This window comes from Megalops cyprinoides, chromosome 21 (assembly GCF_013368585.1).
Source record: "Megalops cyprinoides isolate fMegCyp1 chromosome 21, fMegCyp1.pri, whole genome shotgun sequence".
Lineage (NCBI taxonomy): Eukaryota > Metazoa > Chordata > Actinopteri > Elopiformes > Megalopidae > Megalops > Megalops cyprinoides.
Window position 1 is genome coordinate 22,286,217 of NC_050603.1, and position 17,372 is coordinate 22,303,588.

A 17,372-nucleotide genomic window follows, 5' to 3' on the forward strand; every position below is an offset into this window, starting at 1 on the left:
AATCTGTAACTTGGCAGATGGCACACTTTTCATCCAAGCAGCATCTCTCCTATTGAGTTTCACACTATATAGTAAGGGGGGAGGGGCTTATACAGTATGCTTTTCACTCATACACTCACAACTCATTCAGTTCATTTTTAAGAGGACAGAGCAGAATGACTCACCAAAAGTTGAATGGCTGAATTATGGAACCTGGTGGCAGGGATGCTAATGCTCTATATTTGTTAAAACAGTAATGGCTAAAGCAAATGGGTAAAACAAAGGACTTAAATGTGTCATTTCCCTGAGGTTCTGAACTTTGTTTGGAAAACCCAAAATGAAAGTGGATTGGAAGCAGTGTCCCCACAACAGCCAATGATGTGCTGTGACGCAAACGAACAGCAGCTGGTGATCCATTTCACGCGTTTGCATCTTTGTATTCACCTTCTGAGAGACGGCTTAGCATGGCAGCGGTGACAGCTCAAAAACATGCATCACAAACAAATGGACACCAGCGTGGGACGTGAGACCGGCTCCTATTGATTACAGACCGTTTACCCTCTCAGAACCATGTAACCAAAAGGTAGCAGGACTCAAAAGGATCGTCTGGGGCTAAGACCACCCCAAGGTTTCCATTCTGAATGAGCCGGAACTTTCTGTGGCAAGGCTCGGCGCTTCCCAAATTAACGTGTTCGCCGTGCTTCTCTTCTTACATTCAAATCAGGCTCCCGGGGCAAATTCACACCCCACCAGTGAGGCTGGAGACCAGCAGCAATGCTGAGGCTGGGTTTTAGCCGGCACAGCAGTCTGTTGGAGGCCTTCCACATCCCATCCGTTTGAAGTTCTACAAAGCCTGCTTACTGTGTTCCGATTACACCCGCCACAAGCTAATTTGCCACTTCCTGCAAATTACATTTTCCTCCAGCAGAAAGGAAAAAAAGGCAAAAAAAACCCTCAAAAGAAAACAAAAACAGGTCACTACGAATCCGTGCTGCCCCCGATGGAGATGACGAAGTTATGCTTTATTGTAACATTTCAATGCGGCTACATGCAGTACTCTGTATAACTCAACAGAGGTGCACAGCAGAAAATAAGTGTAAACCTCATGTTTCAGCTGTGCTTTCTGTGCAAACCATGATAATCTCAGAACCTGCATTTTTCCGCTCACCAATTAAAACAATTCTTTTCTGGACACCAAAAATCTGTTGGGAAAATATGTCAAAATTTGCAAAGCAAAGACAGGTTGTAAAGTTAGTGTGTTTATTTTGTGATAACATTGGTCTATTATAGTTCATTCCACTTACACTGACAGAATACCATACATTACATCAAACCATGTTTATGTTGACCGTATTTTTCTTTAAATATACTGAGTGACAACTGCAAGGTAGCGTTAGTAGTGATGACTGACATCTGACACAAAGAGCGGCATAGGTTCCTTTCTTCAAACATCATTTACACGATTGCAGAAAATAAATTACTTTTTTTACACAGATTTTCAACATGTCATCTTCTTTGCTTACTACTGAATTTGATCAAAGTAAAAAGAGAATGGACTCCAGTTATTTTGCAGGCAGTTAATTATCTTTTATATGCCTTTTATGGGCAAACTTTCTAAGGAGACAAGCATTAACAGTAACAGATAACGGTGCTAATTCTAATTTAATAACACAGTCTTCATACACTTGTAAGATTTAACAAGGCTGAACGGACAGAAACGCCCACTCAAGTATTCTGAAGGTCCTCACAAAAAGTGTCTATGTCAATGGATGGAGGTACCAAAAAAGACATACTTCAGATTCCCTGCACTGCCCGGATGACTAGAAGAAGTATGTAACAACATAACATAACTTAGGAACCCTTTAGTGGACAGGTTCAACACACCGGTTTAAAGCACCAGTCTCGAAAGCAGAGTGTCCAATATACATTAAAAACTTAATGGAGAGCATTACAGTCTGAAAATAACAGAAGAAGCAGCCGCGATGCGACACGTTTTGCCTATAAGGTAACTTCACAATCCTCAGCATGCACAATGCACATACGCCGCAGTTTTTTGACATACGTATCTGCTGGAGTTTCATAGCTTTTTTTTTTTTTTTTGGGGGGGGGCGCTCGTGGGGGTGTGTGACTATCTCTTCGGCCGGTCAATGTCGTCGATGGCGGCCAGGAGCTTCTGCCGTGCCTTCTTGTTGATGTGCGAGCCCAGGCAGACGTTGACCAGGTTCGTCAGCTGCTTCATGGAGTACTCCTGGCCAAAGAAAACGGACGCATGTTACCCCGGACACGAACAAACCACCCTCTATTCGGGCCGGGGAGAACTGCGTCAATTTGCCACACGCTCCAGGCAGAAAGAAAGGCAGTCCGTCATCCCCTGTCAAGGCATGGTATCATGTGCCGGTGATGCTGTGAGTTACAATATTTATTTCAATGTTAATTCCCCCGTAAGCCGAACAGCTGAATCATTTATTTATTTTTTTTTGGAAAGAAAGATGTTCAAAACACAGTCGTTCATAATGTGAAAATGTGAAGGGCCTACAAGGACCGGTAATGTAGCATGTTATCTTGGACGTCTGGAACAAACCATGCATGCATGACTGATGCTCGTCGTAAGTTCAGCCAGGCTCTGGCATTCATGTAAAGTATATTACTCTAGATGTCCAGGAAACTTAAAAAATGTCACACTATTCAATGAGCCACTTATGGTGCACTTAGTGATTTAATACCCTACAGAGGAAAAGTGCTGTTTGATATGTCAAACTAAGTATTAGTATAAGTGTTTCCATTTTCCAGGCATGTCCTTGGAGCCAGACAAACTACCTGGAACTTACCATTCAAATACAGATGAACAAAATTTAAGCCTGCTTAATATCCCAACCCACTTAATATCCTGCCATACAGAAACAACTTGCCAAAGGTTTCTCTGTTAAATGCATCCGTTTCCCAGGAAGGGGGGGGGGGGGGGAAAGAACTACAATACATATTGAAAGACTACAATTTGGACAACATTCCAGAAAAACAACAGACCTTAACATGTTTGTGTCTAATACAGGTTATATTAATTGTTGATACCAAGACAGGCATCTTCTTCCAGGGAACCCTGAGAATCGCCGGCATTGGCCCTTACCCTGTGGTTCTTGATGAACTGTTCCATGTCGTTCTCAGTCAGGTAGTAAGCCTTAATGTAGGTCTCCACAAACTCCTTGTCGGGAATGGGCCGGATGTCGGTCAGCTTCTCCAGCTTCATGAGGAACTGCTGGAAGTCCAGCTGCATCAGAGCCCGGCCCTCGTTGCTGCACTTCTTCACGTTGGCGTAGCTGGTGGGCAGAGAGGAGTGGGAGTGTGCGCTTAAAGCGGGAATGCAGTCAGTGTGCAAAGAAGCCAGCAGAGTGGAGGTGTCCTGTCAGGGGACGTGGGCACATACATACACGCACACACATACACACGGTGTAGTTTTACAGCTCTTCCTGTCTTTATCTGGGCGCTCTGTACAGTCATTTACCATGTCTGTACTCTGGGCTCTGCGCTGAACTCCATCAGAGGCTGCTGACAGCTGAGTTTACCCTCCTCCTGGCAGGGTTTAATTGCTTTCTGCGGAGGGGAGATACTGTGAAACCGTCGAGTGGGACCCGTTCTCTCCGTCCTGGTGTTTGGAGAGCTCTGACAAAACACTTTGAGTGATGACTCAGTGAGCAAACAAGGGCCGTCTCCGAGGGCCGCTCGCACGCCGCTAACGAGACTAACAAACGGATCCGGAACTAACAAGCGGGCCGGCAAACAAATGTAACGGAAAACAGGTTACCACCGCCGCCACGGAGATTATGTGCCCGCATGCCACCGGACACGGCTGCTGCTCTGACAGCCGATGTGGCCGGTGTGGTCAGTAGCCTGTGAACCCGGCACGTCCATCTCCGTGCGCGTTGCTCAATACCCGCCACTCGGAGATGATGTAACAGTACATCAGCAACACTTTGGCAATTTTCTACCCACTGCAGATGCATCCCATAAGCACTGCGAGAACGAGAGCGTAAAAGCTCTTTACTGTCATTAGTTTAAAACCCTCCTGCCCCCCCCCCCCCCCCCCCCCCCCCCGATCTTTACCCACTCCTGCCTGTCCTGAGATCACCACCATTGGATGAGCCACCACCGCTCTACTTCACCGTGGCGAATGCGTGGAGAGTGGACTCCCATGAGCCACTGGGCCTTTCTTTCTGTGCCACTCATGGCTCTCATTTAAAAGGCAAAAAAAAAAAATACACCGCATTGTGTTACCAGCCCCCCTCTACTGGCATCTATGAATAATGTATAGAGATAGAGATGGTAAGGCCCACTAATTGGCACAGAGAAGGCAATACTCTGGCAACCCCTCTTCCCCCCAGACTGCCAAGAACAGTACTAAGGGAGTACAGTGGGAAGACAGACAGGTGGATTATGCAGTATAAGGCATGGCACCTCTCATAGGCGCCCCGACAGTCCCCGCAACAAAGTGCTCCGTGCAGACACCCTGCATCTCGGCTGGCAGGGAGGGCAGCACGTACACAATGACAAAAGTCCTCCCCCGACGGCTGACAGACGGGGGGGAGGGCGGCACCTCTGAAGCTCGCTCCGCGTGCTGATTCCCGCACCTTGTAGTGCCTCACGTTCTGACGGATAGCACTTCCTATTCATGTGCAAATGTTCAAAGGAGCGCGCCGTACGGCTGGAGACGCACGCCGGGTTTTCCTGACAGATTTGCTCCAACAGCTATTCTTTCAGACACTGACATTTGGATATGACAAGGGCGCCAGCTTTTGCTGAATTCTAATTTGTTGGCAATTTTTTTGCGCTTGTGGCAGAAGTACAGTAAACAAATAAATATATACAGGCGCATTCTAGGAAAAAAAAAAACCTCTTCCTTCTGCAAAAAAAGAGAATTGTCATAGGAAGGTTTCGTAATGGCAGACGGATATGACAGTCAAGGTTCTCACACCTTCCGATCCATTAGCCATAAATCCAACACTTTGATGTACAGTTCAGAATGGCCTTTCAGCTATTTGAGTCACTCAGTGGCTGTAATCGAATTGAATAACACGTACCAGAATTCATTTCCTCTTTGGGAATGATCCCACAGCTGTATCCTCTCTCCCTCCCTCCATTTATGCACCTGTTCCCCCAGTGTTTTAAATGCGCGCAGGATGCTCACCCTTCCACCAGAGTCCGGTTGGCCAATCGGATGCAGTGCTCCCACAGGACGTTGGACACAGGAAGTGGAATCCTGACGTGTCTGGACACGTCCCCCAGCCTCTTGTTGAACTGCTCGAACTCCTGCAGGAAAGAGCGACACGGGTTCATGACACCTCCCCAAAAGGCTTCATCCCCCATTCGCAAAACGGCATGGGGGTCTACGGTAATTGTGAGTGACTGGCCAAAGTTGTTTTTTTTTACTGTTTTCAGAATTCCGAGTAGGCTAAATGCTGATGCTGAACGATGTTACCGGCTAAATGACAACAATGTAGTAATGTAAGGAGGGGGAAACCCGGCTCACAAACGGCCCTCAAGCATGGCGTTCAAACCCAGACCGCTGGCAGCCATCCTCCTAACCTTTGACCCCCCCCAAGACCGCTCTGCAGCACAGATGTCTGCCGAAGCCTTGCCACGTGCTAAGGCCGCTACGCTCCGTTCCAGCTGCGCTGTAGGTACGCACCAGCGAGGGAGGTGTTGATTCAGCTGGGCTCAGGTTCATTTTTTATTGGATTATATTCGCTGGACGCAATGACACATGGTTCATAACCGGCCAAAAGCTACACATGTTCGTTTCGCCGCGCCCTGTTTGTTGACGATGCAATGCCCATGGTGCGTGAAATGAAGTCAGCCAGATAGATCCATCTATCACTTAGAGAGAAACTGCCTTTTGTATTCTTGACCTGCGTGCCATATTTTTAACTCGATTTATGCATCTGATTTTTTTTTCTTAATCTGCCTGTCTCTTCAATCTACTACTTACTCTTTTCTTGAATGTTTTGTGACTCTCCAGATGGACCTGGAGAATGTCTCCTTGCTGTAAAAAAACCCCATTATTTATTTATGGTTAACACAATTTATTTATAACGATTAAATTTTCAACAGTTAAAATTTGCCCCTAAAACCGGGATCACAGTGAATCATTTTCACTGAGTTTACGTCACTGCTGTAAAAAACGAAAAATCTCAATACCTGACTCACATCGGATATTCTTAACAGGCAAAAAAGCCCTGCGTTATTACAGTGGAAACAGAGAGGGTAAGCGCAGGAACTGCACTACAGAGAGTGAATATTACGTAACTAGTGTTATCGCTAGCTGTACCGTGGTCACAGAGTTGCCAGTTTGAATCCCTGGGGAGGCACTGCTATTGTGCGCTTAAGTAAGGTGAAACCCAAAATCTGAATTGCTGCACACATGGATGATAAGTATAATAACAAGGTATTAAGATCGTGAAACAAATAAAGCAAAGCAAATAGTGCCGGCAGTTACAGTTGTCTTTGTTGCTTTTCACACTCCACAGCGGTAAGCACGCGTTTCAGATGGCACTTTTTGTTGCTACCTTCTGTCTTTTCATTGTTAGAACAGGGGCGGTTTTATCATAATACGCTTAGGCTCAAAAATTCCTGTTAAAGATTCAAATATTATTTTCACCCTGTGACATTTGTTTTCACATTAAACTAAATACCAGTATGACATTCTCTTTCATCTGATCTCAATTCTATCCTGTAACTAGGACAAAAGATCCTAATTCCCATATTCCCATATGATTGACGTTTTAATATTAAGTGGAATAACCCTGTGAATCACTGCTACTTTCTGATTACCTATTTTTACAATACAAAATGCACTCTAAATGCAAATACAGTAGTATCAGCAATAACAGACAAGACACAAATGCTAAATCACACAACTGAAGTGTAAGCTTTTTAATAGGAAAGCAGTAACTGACAGCTAATATGTTCTTTTGGAAATGTGCACAATTCGCAAACATTTGGATCAGTACAGATTAGTCAATGTTCAGTATCTTATTATTTGATATGTCCTTGACCAAATATTGAGATGAATCATTTCTGTTAATTTATGAAAAGATATTTATCCTCAAATTAAGTTGATCCCATCAGCTGTCATGGCTTGAGTGACCCTCTAACTCAGTGGTTTGTCTTTGATAGAAAGCTTGTGGCATCTATCACGGCTCTATCTGCCTGCTTCTGGAATTAAACTGCCAAATTTGTGCTGTGCTTCCTTCTAACAGTTTAATTACCATAATTAGAACATAATTGCATATTAATCTTATATCATGAACATTTTTTGGAAAGTGGTGAAGATGATATGAAAACAAAACCAAAAAATGCAAGCCTCACTTTTGTTTAACCTTAGGCCACTGACGTTTTCTGTAAAGGTGTCTGTTGTAGCATCACAGACCTGTCAATCACAGTGATATTACTGAAATTACTATTATCATGCCTATTTGCGAAGCTGTTAACGGACTGACAATTACCTCAGATTTGTGAATCAGACGGCCACAAAACATTCAGAAAATGAAAAGGAGATTAGCTACTCAAATTGAAAACCCAGTATCTTCATCTCTGTCATGAATACATATCTTCGCCTTCGTCTTCGATGCGTCTGCGCTATTTGCTTTAGGGAAATTAAGTCTGCGGAATGCTTTTTAACTGTGACAGCACCAGCCATCTCTCGCTCAACTGTCTCCGCGACATGGCGGCTCTGGTGTGGGCTACAAAAGGTGACTGTCATTAATGGCCAGCTTTCAAGGATTTGCAAAGAAAGACTTCAGAGCTCAGTTACGGCTCACGCAAATGTATGTGCAGACATGCCACTATGCATATTGGGGGAGGTTTTTTTGGGGCTTAAACTCCACTAAGCTTTGCTCATGATCTTATTTTAAAAAGCCATCTGTTCCTCCAGCTATATTCCCCGCGTACACCCCATCCATGCAAATCACGCGCCGCTACTCCATACAAAATGCATTACGGACTGAGCTGGCATGAATAAAGATTCAAGGATTGAAAGACCTAAAGAGCGCTAATAGTTATGGGACACCAGCTCTCTACCTTTAACAAATCTTAGAAAGCCTCCAGATTCTGCATTTAATCCCTAAACCTCTCAGTATAAATTATTGAAACCAACACTAATAATTGATATCTGAGACCTTTTAATCTAGAGAAATTCACAGGGCGGGGTGACTGTGTTTAAAAAAAAAAAAAAGAAAAAAGGGAGGGATAGAGGAACAAAAGTTTCACTGACACAATTTTAAAGAAATTAAGAAAAAAAAATCTAAATGTAGCTTCATGTGATTTATCTATTTTGTCTAAGAGATCTCAACACATGCAGATATGAAAGACCAGCATTGACTAGTTCACATTTATCTGCAATTAACTGAATTAAAAATACATGGTAACATTAATCACCTGATAGGGAGCCTCCATTTTTTAACTTTAGCACATAGACTGAGTGGAAACCATTTTCTCTTCCATATATAAATGACAAAGAAGGAAACATTACAGAAAAACAAAGACGCTTTTCAAAAGATACAGTGATAGCGTCGTTACAACGTTACAATAATTCCATCAAAAACATCACTGAGGTCATGATACATGATAATGTATTATGGGAACAAACTCATATCGCAGCACCGGGTCAACAGGCCACACAATGGATTCTGTTGTCAAGTAAAAAATGGTACTGTACAGATGTACAGATGGTTTTCACTTAATGTGCCGTCTCATTTCCTTCTCTGCAGGGTAAAATGCCAAGCTCACCTTTTGAGAGAGAACATTACCTTCAAAAGGACATCCACGTATACGTTATGCTGTGACATTATTTCTTTAATGTCCCATTTAACGCCTGCCATGAGCAGCAACATCTGTTCGTAATCTATGGCTTTGGCCGCCACGATCCAGTAGATTGGTTTGCGCAGTTCGCTGGCGGTAGACACCGTCTGCAAGACAAGAAGAGGTGGGGGGTGGGGGGGGGGGGCAAAAACAATCAGGAAAGTGCAGGCCAAGAACTATGTCCTTCCTAACGAATCCTCTACATTACCCGCTTAATGGCAAATGAAACTAACCCTACAGTCACCTACTGAATGTGAACCCATTACCTGAAGACATAAAACTGTATTAAAATGCATTGAGTGCTACTCTTCATGTTTATTATACGCCCTCTGTTAAAAAAAATGAATGTATCTGAAAATGAAACTCCGGGAAAGCCTTTGGGTTGGGACCACAGGATATGTACACTGCTGGCCGCTGGCGAGGGGGGACAAAAACAAAAAGGAAACGTGCGCATCCAAAGGGACGGGCAGCTTTAGGCAAGAAAGGTTAGCTGCGAGAGGAATTCCGGGACGGGCGTCTGACCTGAGAGTAGAACTGCTGCAGGAAGGGCTTCTTGGCGGCAGGCATCATGGTGTCGAGGTGGGGCTGCAGGAACTCAAACTGCTCCGCCAGAAAAGCCCTGAGAAGAGACTGGAGGTCAGCCAGCGCCCGCGAGCCGCCCCAAACTCCAAACGTTAAATGAAATGTCAGCGCAGCTCGATTTACGGCCTTACTCCATCGCTCGAACCCCATGACTAGGGGTGCAAGGAGGTGTCCTCTGCAGTGCTGCTGTCTACTTTTGCTCATTTATTTTCCTTGCCTGAAGATATTTGGGAAAATAAAGAGGCGTGAAATTTAAAATGGGATGAAGGCTGTTATCGGCAACATCACTTCTGCGTAAGTCAAAAGTTGAAGGTTGAAGATTGCGGGGCGTTTGCGATTATTTGTATTGCTCAGGCCCATTCTGTTAACGTAAATCGACATCAGATCTGACACAGCGGTATGGAAACGCTGTTCTCTTTCGCCGGGCGCTCCATCATAGCGTTCCTCCACGGTCACTGGAATAAACAGCGAATGCATAACTCTGCCTCTGAACTGTCTGGAGGTTTTTTTTTTGGGAGAAAGGCTTTGTGCTTAACTGAATATTGCAAATAGAGAGAGAGACAAACATCCGCTCAGACATACACGTGAATAATCACTCCTAGAGGGTCTCAGTTCGAAAGTCTCATTTATATCCCTTAACACAATATGACTATTAGTTGTTCCATCTTCTCTAATCTTGTCCAAACTCCCCAGAGAAAACTTTCCACTTTAACTAACGTACCTCCAACGTTCGGCATGTTTTGTGAGCCCCAAGCAAGGAATTAGCACGGTTTCGCATGCTGCGTTGAAGGAAACTAAATCCAATGAAGATGGGGGGAAAAACTGTTTTTAAATAGTTCAAAGCATTTTTTTTTCACTTTCATCCATGGGATATGGACAAATCAATTATGTTATTAGCCCGCAAAAACAAATTTGATTTAAGATTCAGAGACTCAGAGGACGAGACAAAAAAAAAAAAAAACTCGAAGTAAAGGAGCAATTCTGGAGCAGAGATATATGTAGTAGCAGCTTGCAACCAACCAGAATCTTAACAAATAATTGCCTTCCACAGAATGATAGCACAACAACGTGCAGGGGTATCGTAGTGCTGCTAATTCATGTTAATGGCCGTCTAAACTGAGTATTGTAGGTGTATTACAAAAGCGGTCTAAAAGGAGGGCTGCAGTAGTAGTATTCATGCTAACGTGCTGAAAAGGGATTACGCTTCATGAATAATAAAACACTTAGCATTCTGAATACGTGCACTGGGAGAGTGCGTGCAAAACCGCATACTCTAAAACCAAAATAGTTTCTGTGAAACAGAAATTGATTTAATGACTCAAGGCACTGCGCTGAACAGCCCAGGAAAGTTTGAAAGGAATTGGGTACAACTCCCAGTATCAGATAAATGACTTACTTGAATTAATGGATGAATGAATGAATAAATGAATGAAGTGTTATACAGGTAAGAACATTTAAAATGTTGACTTTTTTGGCAACGGATATACAGTACATACATAAAGAATTAAATGCATTAAATAATAGTGTAAAGCTACTTCTTTTGATAACCGCAGAAGTTTTCTTTCAACATTTGTTGATGTTGCAATTACAACTCTGTGAGTAATTACAGATTTATCCATGGAAATTAAGTAGCTTTAACAAGTAATTAGATCCAACACAGCCATAAAACAGCTGAAGAAGAAGAAAACAAGCACCAAAAGTGCTCATTTTGTGTTTTACTAATGTAATTACTTTCCTATTTCTCTCACTGTATTATCAAATATGCAGAAATCAGCCAGTGTTTGATTTCCACATGGCCCTAAATCATACATTTCACAATCATCATTACACCAGTCACTTACTTAAAGAGAACTGGCGATATGAGACATCAGTGTCACCATCTCACTTTTAAACAACCGACTGGGTTGTGGCTGTGGTTAACAGTTGAAGGCAAATATTGATATGATATTCAATGACACCGAAGTCCTTAAGGGTGATATAAAGGCAAACTGTAAGGACGGTCTCCAGGCTGAGGATCACTGTCATTCAACCTTGACTCTTGGTAGAGGAGTGTTATTGTGTCTTTCAAATTTGAGTTCAAATGTGAACGTAAACTCATGCACGTCACATTCCTTCAGCTGTTAGTAGTTGCAGTCTACTAACTTTGTGAACTGCTTTCTGAAAAATTGTTTATTTTTACATAATCACCAACGTGCATGTTCAGGGTTCTGATGGTGGTGTGCGGCAAATATGTAAACGCATAATGTAATGCTTAGCCGCAGCAGGAATACAAATTTGTATTTGAATGTCTAATATTTGCCAGCCTGAGTCGTATCGGAGCATCGGGTCTTTGTTACATGTGGCAACAGCTACTCAAATGAGCCCTGGCAAATCTATTTGTTTTTCATGGACTCTGAAAATTGCATTATATCCGAGTCACGCCGAACGACGCATGTTTGCGGCAGGAGACACTCTACAGGCTGATTGAGTGTAATTTAATGTTTATCTGGTTACGCTTGAATAAACAGCCGCTTGGTCGATATAAAGGCCCGGTTTTTTGGGCTCTTATCTTTCGCACCTCTAATCTCGATCCTCACAAAGCCTCATGGGTTCATTGATTATTCCATTAAAGCAGAAACGAATGAGGTGTTACACATGGAATAACCTTTAAAAGATCCCGCTGTACTGGCTAATGGTGATATTCACAATTAGGTATGCTGCGCATGTATATGGGCTACACAGAGGGCTTGCAGGTACTTAGCCTTTCACCGGCCTAATAGCTCCTTGCAGAGAAGGGCTTCCGTGCGATTCGGCACAGGAAGGAGCCCTGGTCCTTACCGTAAGCGGCTCTTTTAATGCGTTATTAAGTATTTTCTGCGCACAGCTCCCCTGCCCTTTAGGGATTCGAGAAAAGTCAGTCGTATATTTCCATCTCCGGATGTTCCGCTTATTTCCAGTATTGTCTTTGCGTTCAGCCTGTGCCATCTGGCAGCCGAGGCCATGGAGGAGCCTCTTTCTACTTCGCGGTGCAGGCTTCTGCGCTGTATGAAAACAGCATCTCTCCTCCAAGCCGGCGGTTCGGCGAGAGCTGCCAGGCCCGACGATGGCAACCGCGAGCGCTCCCTCTCAGAGGGAGTGGAATGCTAATTCGGGGGGAGCTGGCCAGGGACCGGAATTTATCAGAGCAGAGATGATTTAGCGCACATTTTTCTTAAGGTTTGTTTTCAAAGACCCTGTATTATTTGGATTAGAAGAAGGGAGCTCTCACCAGCAGCACTTAATGAAATGAATTTTGTTTCGGCCGAAGGCAAGAGCCGCATGAGGCAATTGTTGACTCATCAGGAAAGATGCTTGACTCGACATTGCAGACTGATTGGCCGACATGACCACAGTGATAAGATGTATGATTTATTCAGATCAGCAGGTTTCGGATGGAGGGAAAGAGAAGAGCATACAGTATAAGGTCAAAGCACCGTCCAAAGGAGGGAGTAAATTTACAGCTGATGTCTGACCTGTCCATTAATTTACCAAGATGTGGTCATCAGCTTTACCTATACCATTACCCAGAGATGTTCTGCGGAAGATCATTTAGGAGGTAAAATCAGTCACCCCTTATCATTACAAAGACTAACTACTCGCCTCCCCAGCAAAGAAGTTTCTTCCCTTACACAAAAGGTTGTATTAAAGAGTTCAAATGAGATGTTCAAATTATTGTACTGTGGAGTACCAGTCTTCATTCATTTGGTTGTACGAAGGAGCTCCTGGCTCCATTCAAATGACTGTCCAACAGATGTTCTATATTACTGGCAGATATTTGGTGACTGTGTTCCTTCTGTCCTCTGCAGTTGTTTAAGAGAGTTCATTGCTGGCTGTGTTGCTGCGCTGGATGTTGTTTTTGACCACCCCCTTCAAGAACATCCGTAACAAATCAGAACACTTTCAGATTCAACGAATGCAGAGACAGAACCCCTAAAGTGAAGCAGAAGGAGCTGACTACGTGGTCAACAAACAGCATATCTGTGGATACAATAAGGATCAGGAACGGTAGAACTTTCATTTCAGCAGTGCAGGAGGACAGTATGATGCTCAGTGTATGCAGACAGGAGCTGCCGGGTTGATGCCTGGAGGGTAAAACGGTGCACGTGTAGGTGACGGTGACTTACAGGGACTCCGTGGCCACCACCCTCTCGGCCAGGCCGTACAGCGTGCCGCTGGCGGTCAGCACCACCAGCTGGCTGAGGTGGGGGCTGGGGACCTTCTCCTTGCGCTCCTCTGAGGGCCCGTGGCTGGCTGCATTCTCCCCCGCGGCCTCCTGTGTGGCACAGAGACAGAGAGAGGTGCGGTCAACATCTATTGCGACACCCGTCAGCACTGTGTTGACAAATGCAGCTCATGCTGTTGCTTTAGTGGTAACTCGTGAGTGTTTTTCACAGTGGGAAGATCCAGAAAAGTACGCTATGGACCCCTTTTCTCCCTAGGCGCTGGGCAGCTGCATCACTGAATAATAAAGAAACTGGCATAAGACTGCCCTACCCTCTAGCTAGCTTCTGTTTTTTCATCAAAAACAGCAACAGTCTGTAACTACTTAAAGAATATCAAATGCAACAGTTCACCAGTCCAGCATGCATATTCCTGTCATCAGTACACCCCACTCCCTCCCTTGGCATTTAGTGCAACCCCTCCCTAGTCCACTGGCAACAGGAATCACTGCATATCCACGGGTGAACATGTTTTTCTAATTCAGTTTAGACAAACTGCTGACTAATTAAAGATATTTCCATAGCTGGCAATAATGTAGGCTAATATTAACTATCACATTAACTACTACAACTGTTGTAGATATTGGACGTAATCAGGTATCACATTAATCAAGTAGGTCAATGTAGCTAGATTCATCTTTTATAAAATCTCTATGAGAGATGCTAATTATTCTTGAAAAAAGAAAGACATTGATTTTAATAATGCAAAATAAGTTTATTTATATGCCCAACTCATCAAGGAAATCTATAAAATATATAATCACTCATGTCTGATAAGGAGAATGTTCAGCTTTGTACAACTATCACCCCCCACCTCCACACAAACACACAAACACACACACACACTCTCACACACACAACCACACTCACACTCACAGTCCTGTTTTTGTTTAAATTACCACATTACATCAATGGCAAATTTTGTGGTTTCCACCCAAAATGAGAACATCTTGTTCTGAAAACAGGCCATCTTACAAAAACTAAGAGCACAGCATTATGTAGATTAAAGTCAATAGGTCACTTTATTAAAATAAGGGATTTTCTCCTCTTTGAGTTATTGAAAATCAAAAGCATACTTTTAATCCCAGATTCGATTTATGTAATATAAAAGTATTAGGGTTTTATTTATATACCTAGGCATACCATAACCTCTCTATGACTGCTCTCCAAAGTACACATGCCCTGTCATAATTTATATACAGAAACCAAAGCATCATTAATCAGCTGCATATCACTTTCAATTATTACATCAGATAACAGCAATCGTGCTGCACAGAGGACTTATTTTGTTGCCAATGACAAAAATATATAACTCATTCACAAAATAGTCAAATAAAGATAACACGGCAAAAATGAACCAAAGTAAATTCGTTATTAAAAGAAGGCACTGACTGGAAGTGGAAAAACACTGACTTAATTTCCATATTGGACAGAACTCTGCATGGCTGCTACCGATTAGCCTTCATCAGCAATGAGGGCCGATGCCAGTACTTTATGAAAAATGAAGAAATATTTGGTAAGACCTCCAAGGAAAATATATAAAACGAGTGATGGTTTTCCTAATATGAGACACCTTGTAGTTACACACCAATTGATATTCACCACCTGACTCCTGCCAATGCATTTCTAAGAGATGGGTATCTCTAAGGCCATTTAAGCATGTTAAAAATATCAGTACCTTACAGAACAATTACAATTTATCATTATCCAGGTGAAATTAATCTGTGGTTATCTGCAAAAAAAATAATAAAATCAACAAGCATTTGAAAATAAACTACAGAGAACATGCTTTGTGGTACAGCCAGCCAGTCAACAGCCATTAGAGGCCTGGCTGCACACTTTCCAGCCAAACACTTTCCTTGGGTTTTTTCCATACAGCCACGTGAGATGTCTGTTAAAGACGAAGCTCATGCTGAGTCCTGTGGGCCAGTCATCAGTAGCACATTAGCCGTTTAAGGCTGGAGTCCACACGCATTGGCGTGACATTGGTGTCATTCTAACATGGTGTGGTGGGCTTAGCCAGGACACCGTGACTCTCCACTGCATCAGCGCCTCCTAGAGGCTCACTGAGGTACTAGTTCGGCATCAGTTAGACATCTGCTGCTCATCCAGTCGGCACTAGCCTTTCTGCAGTGCGCCCTGCGGCTTTTAGCATTAAAAAATGGGCGTAGCTCACAGCAGTGTGTGTGGAAAGATTGTGAGCGCCTCACTACAAGGCTTCCTGCGCTGTGTGGGAGGTGTGCCGATGAGTCATGATTTACACTCAATCTCGATTGCAAATTCGGCTGTAAAAGGGTAAAACCAAAACCAAAAAAAAAAAAAATATGAAGCCGTGTGAGATACTGAAGACATTTTTGCTAGAATTACTTTGGCCAAGAGGTTCATAGCGAAAGAGGAAAAATGAAAAAGGAAGAAAACAATAAATACTGCATTATTTTTCATGCTTAAAAATGGTACCAAATACTTTTGCTTACATAACATAAATAAATGTGGTTTTGTCTGTGTGTGTATGTATGTGTGTGTACACACAAACAGTGCCTAATGTAGAATGTTAATCTCTTTGCAAAACACAACAACATTCAATTCTGAGCAATTGTACATAAAAGATGGTAATACAATCAAAGGGTTTACCCTTACTAACTAAATCAAAGGTCAACTAGGTCAACTACTGCAAAATTGGGCTGCATTTCTAAAGCTTCATCAGCGATATGGCAAAGACTTCAGTTACCTGGGTCTTAACCTTCTGCAGGCACAACTGTATTTTGATCTTTATACATATAGAACATACAGTAAAATAGCTGCTGAGATATTGCATGATCAAACCACATGATTGTGTAATAGTGATAAGCTCAAAATGAGTATGTTTGTGTGTGTGTGTGTGTGTGCGTGTGTGACTGAAATGGATTGGGTGGAATTAATAGGTCAAATACTCTCACATTGCCGCTTAGCTTAGTATCACTACATATGCCCTGCTGAACAGTGCTCAAACTCTCCTTCACTGTCTACAGAGCAGAGCACACCTGCTGATTTGGACACTCATCCGGCTCAGAGCAAAGTTTCAAAGTGTCAGAGTGCTGTTGTCACTGGCTTCAATGCAGCTATGCAAGTCAAGTCTATAAAACAGACCATCTGTCTTCTGTCATACATATTGCAGAACATGAAGGAAGTTAGACGGCAAGATACTTACACGCAGATCAAGCTAACACACAGAATGTACTCTCGTATTAACTTAAATACACACACACACACACACACACACACACACACACACACAATCTCACACACAGGTAGAAAGAGATACCTCCTAGGGGAAATGTTGATCATCACATAAATAGCTTATGCAAGACTGATAGGTAAATGTTTGGTTTTCCATGTTTTTTTTTCGTTCCCTTGAAAGACTAATGCAAATGGCGTTAGTGGCGTAACACCACACTGTTCAAACTGTTATGAAACAAGATTTCGCACTCCACCTGAATGGAATCACTCCGCCTTTTGTCAGATAGTGTATTCTTAACTGGCACTCGTGTGTACAGCAGAATGTGGAAAGTGCAAGAGATCGAACACAGACAGCTTCCCTGTAGGGAATGTACTGCAAAATCTCTCAGTCTCTGAACGTCTTCATCTACAATCATCTACTTGTAGCTGTCCAGCAGGGTTCCGGAGCTCACAGTTCTACCGATAAGATTATGGACCTTTCGTGTAGCTTATGACATCACACAAAAG

At 43.1% G+C, this 17,372-nt stretch overlaps 1 protein-coding gene across 1 annotated transcript in view; it reads right to left on the minus strand.

The window, feature by feature from the left end:
* Positions 1 to 2,085: 2,085 nt before the first annotated feature.
* The window catches only part of vps50 (VPS50 EARP/GARPII complex subunit), a 126,549-nt gene continuing 111,262 nt past the window's right edge, over positions 2,086 to 17,372 (minus strand). Inside the window, exons 23-28 of the mRNA XM_036555593.1 lie at positions 13,554 to 13,702; positions 9,352 to 9,448; positions 8,778 to 8,936; positions 5,159 to 5,280; positions 3,104 to 3,293; positions 2,086 to 2,227 (exon numbers count right to left, since the gene is read on the minus strand). Coding sequence (XP_036411486.1) covers positions 2,108 to 2,227; positions 3,104 to 3,293; positions 5,159 to 5,280; positions 8,778 to 8,936; positions 9,352 to 9,448; positions 13,554 to 13,702 — 837 coding nt within the window. The 3' untranslated portion in view covers positions 2,086 to 2,107. The remainder of the gene's footprint in view (positions 2,228 to 3,103; positions 3,294 to 5,158; positions 5,281 to 8,777; positions 8,937 to 9,351; positions 9,449 to 13,553; positions 13,703 to 17,372) is intronic.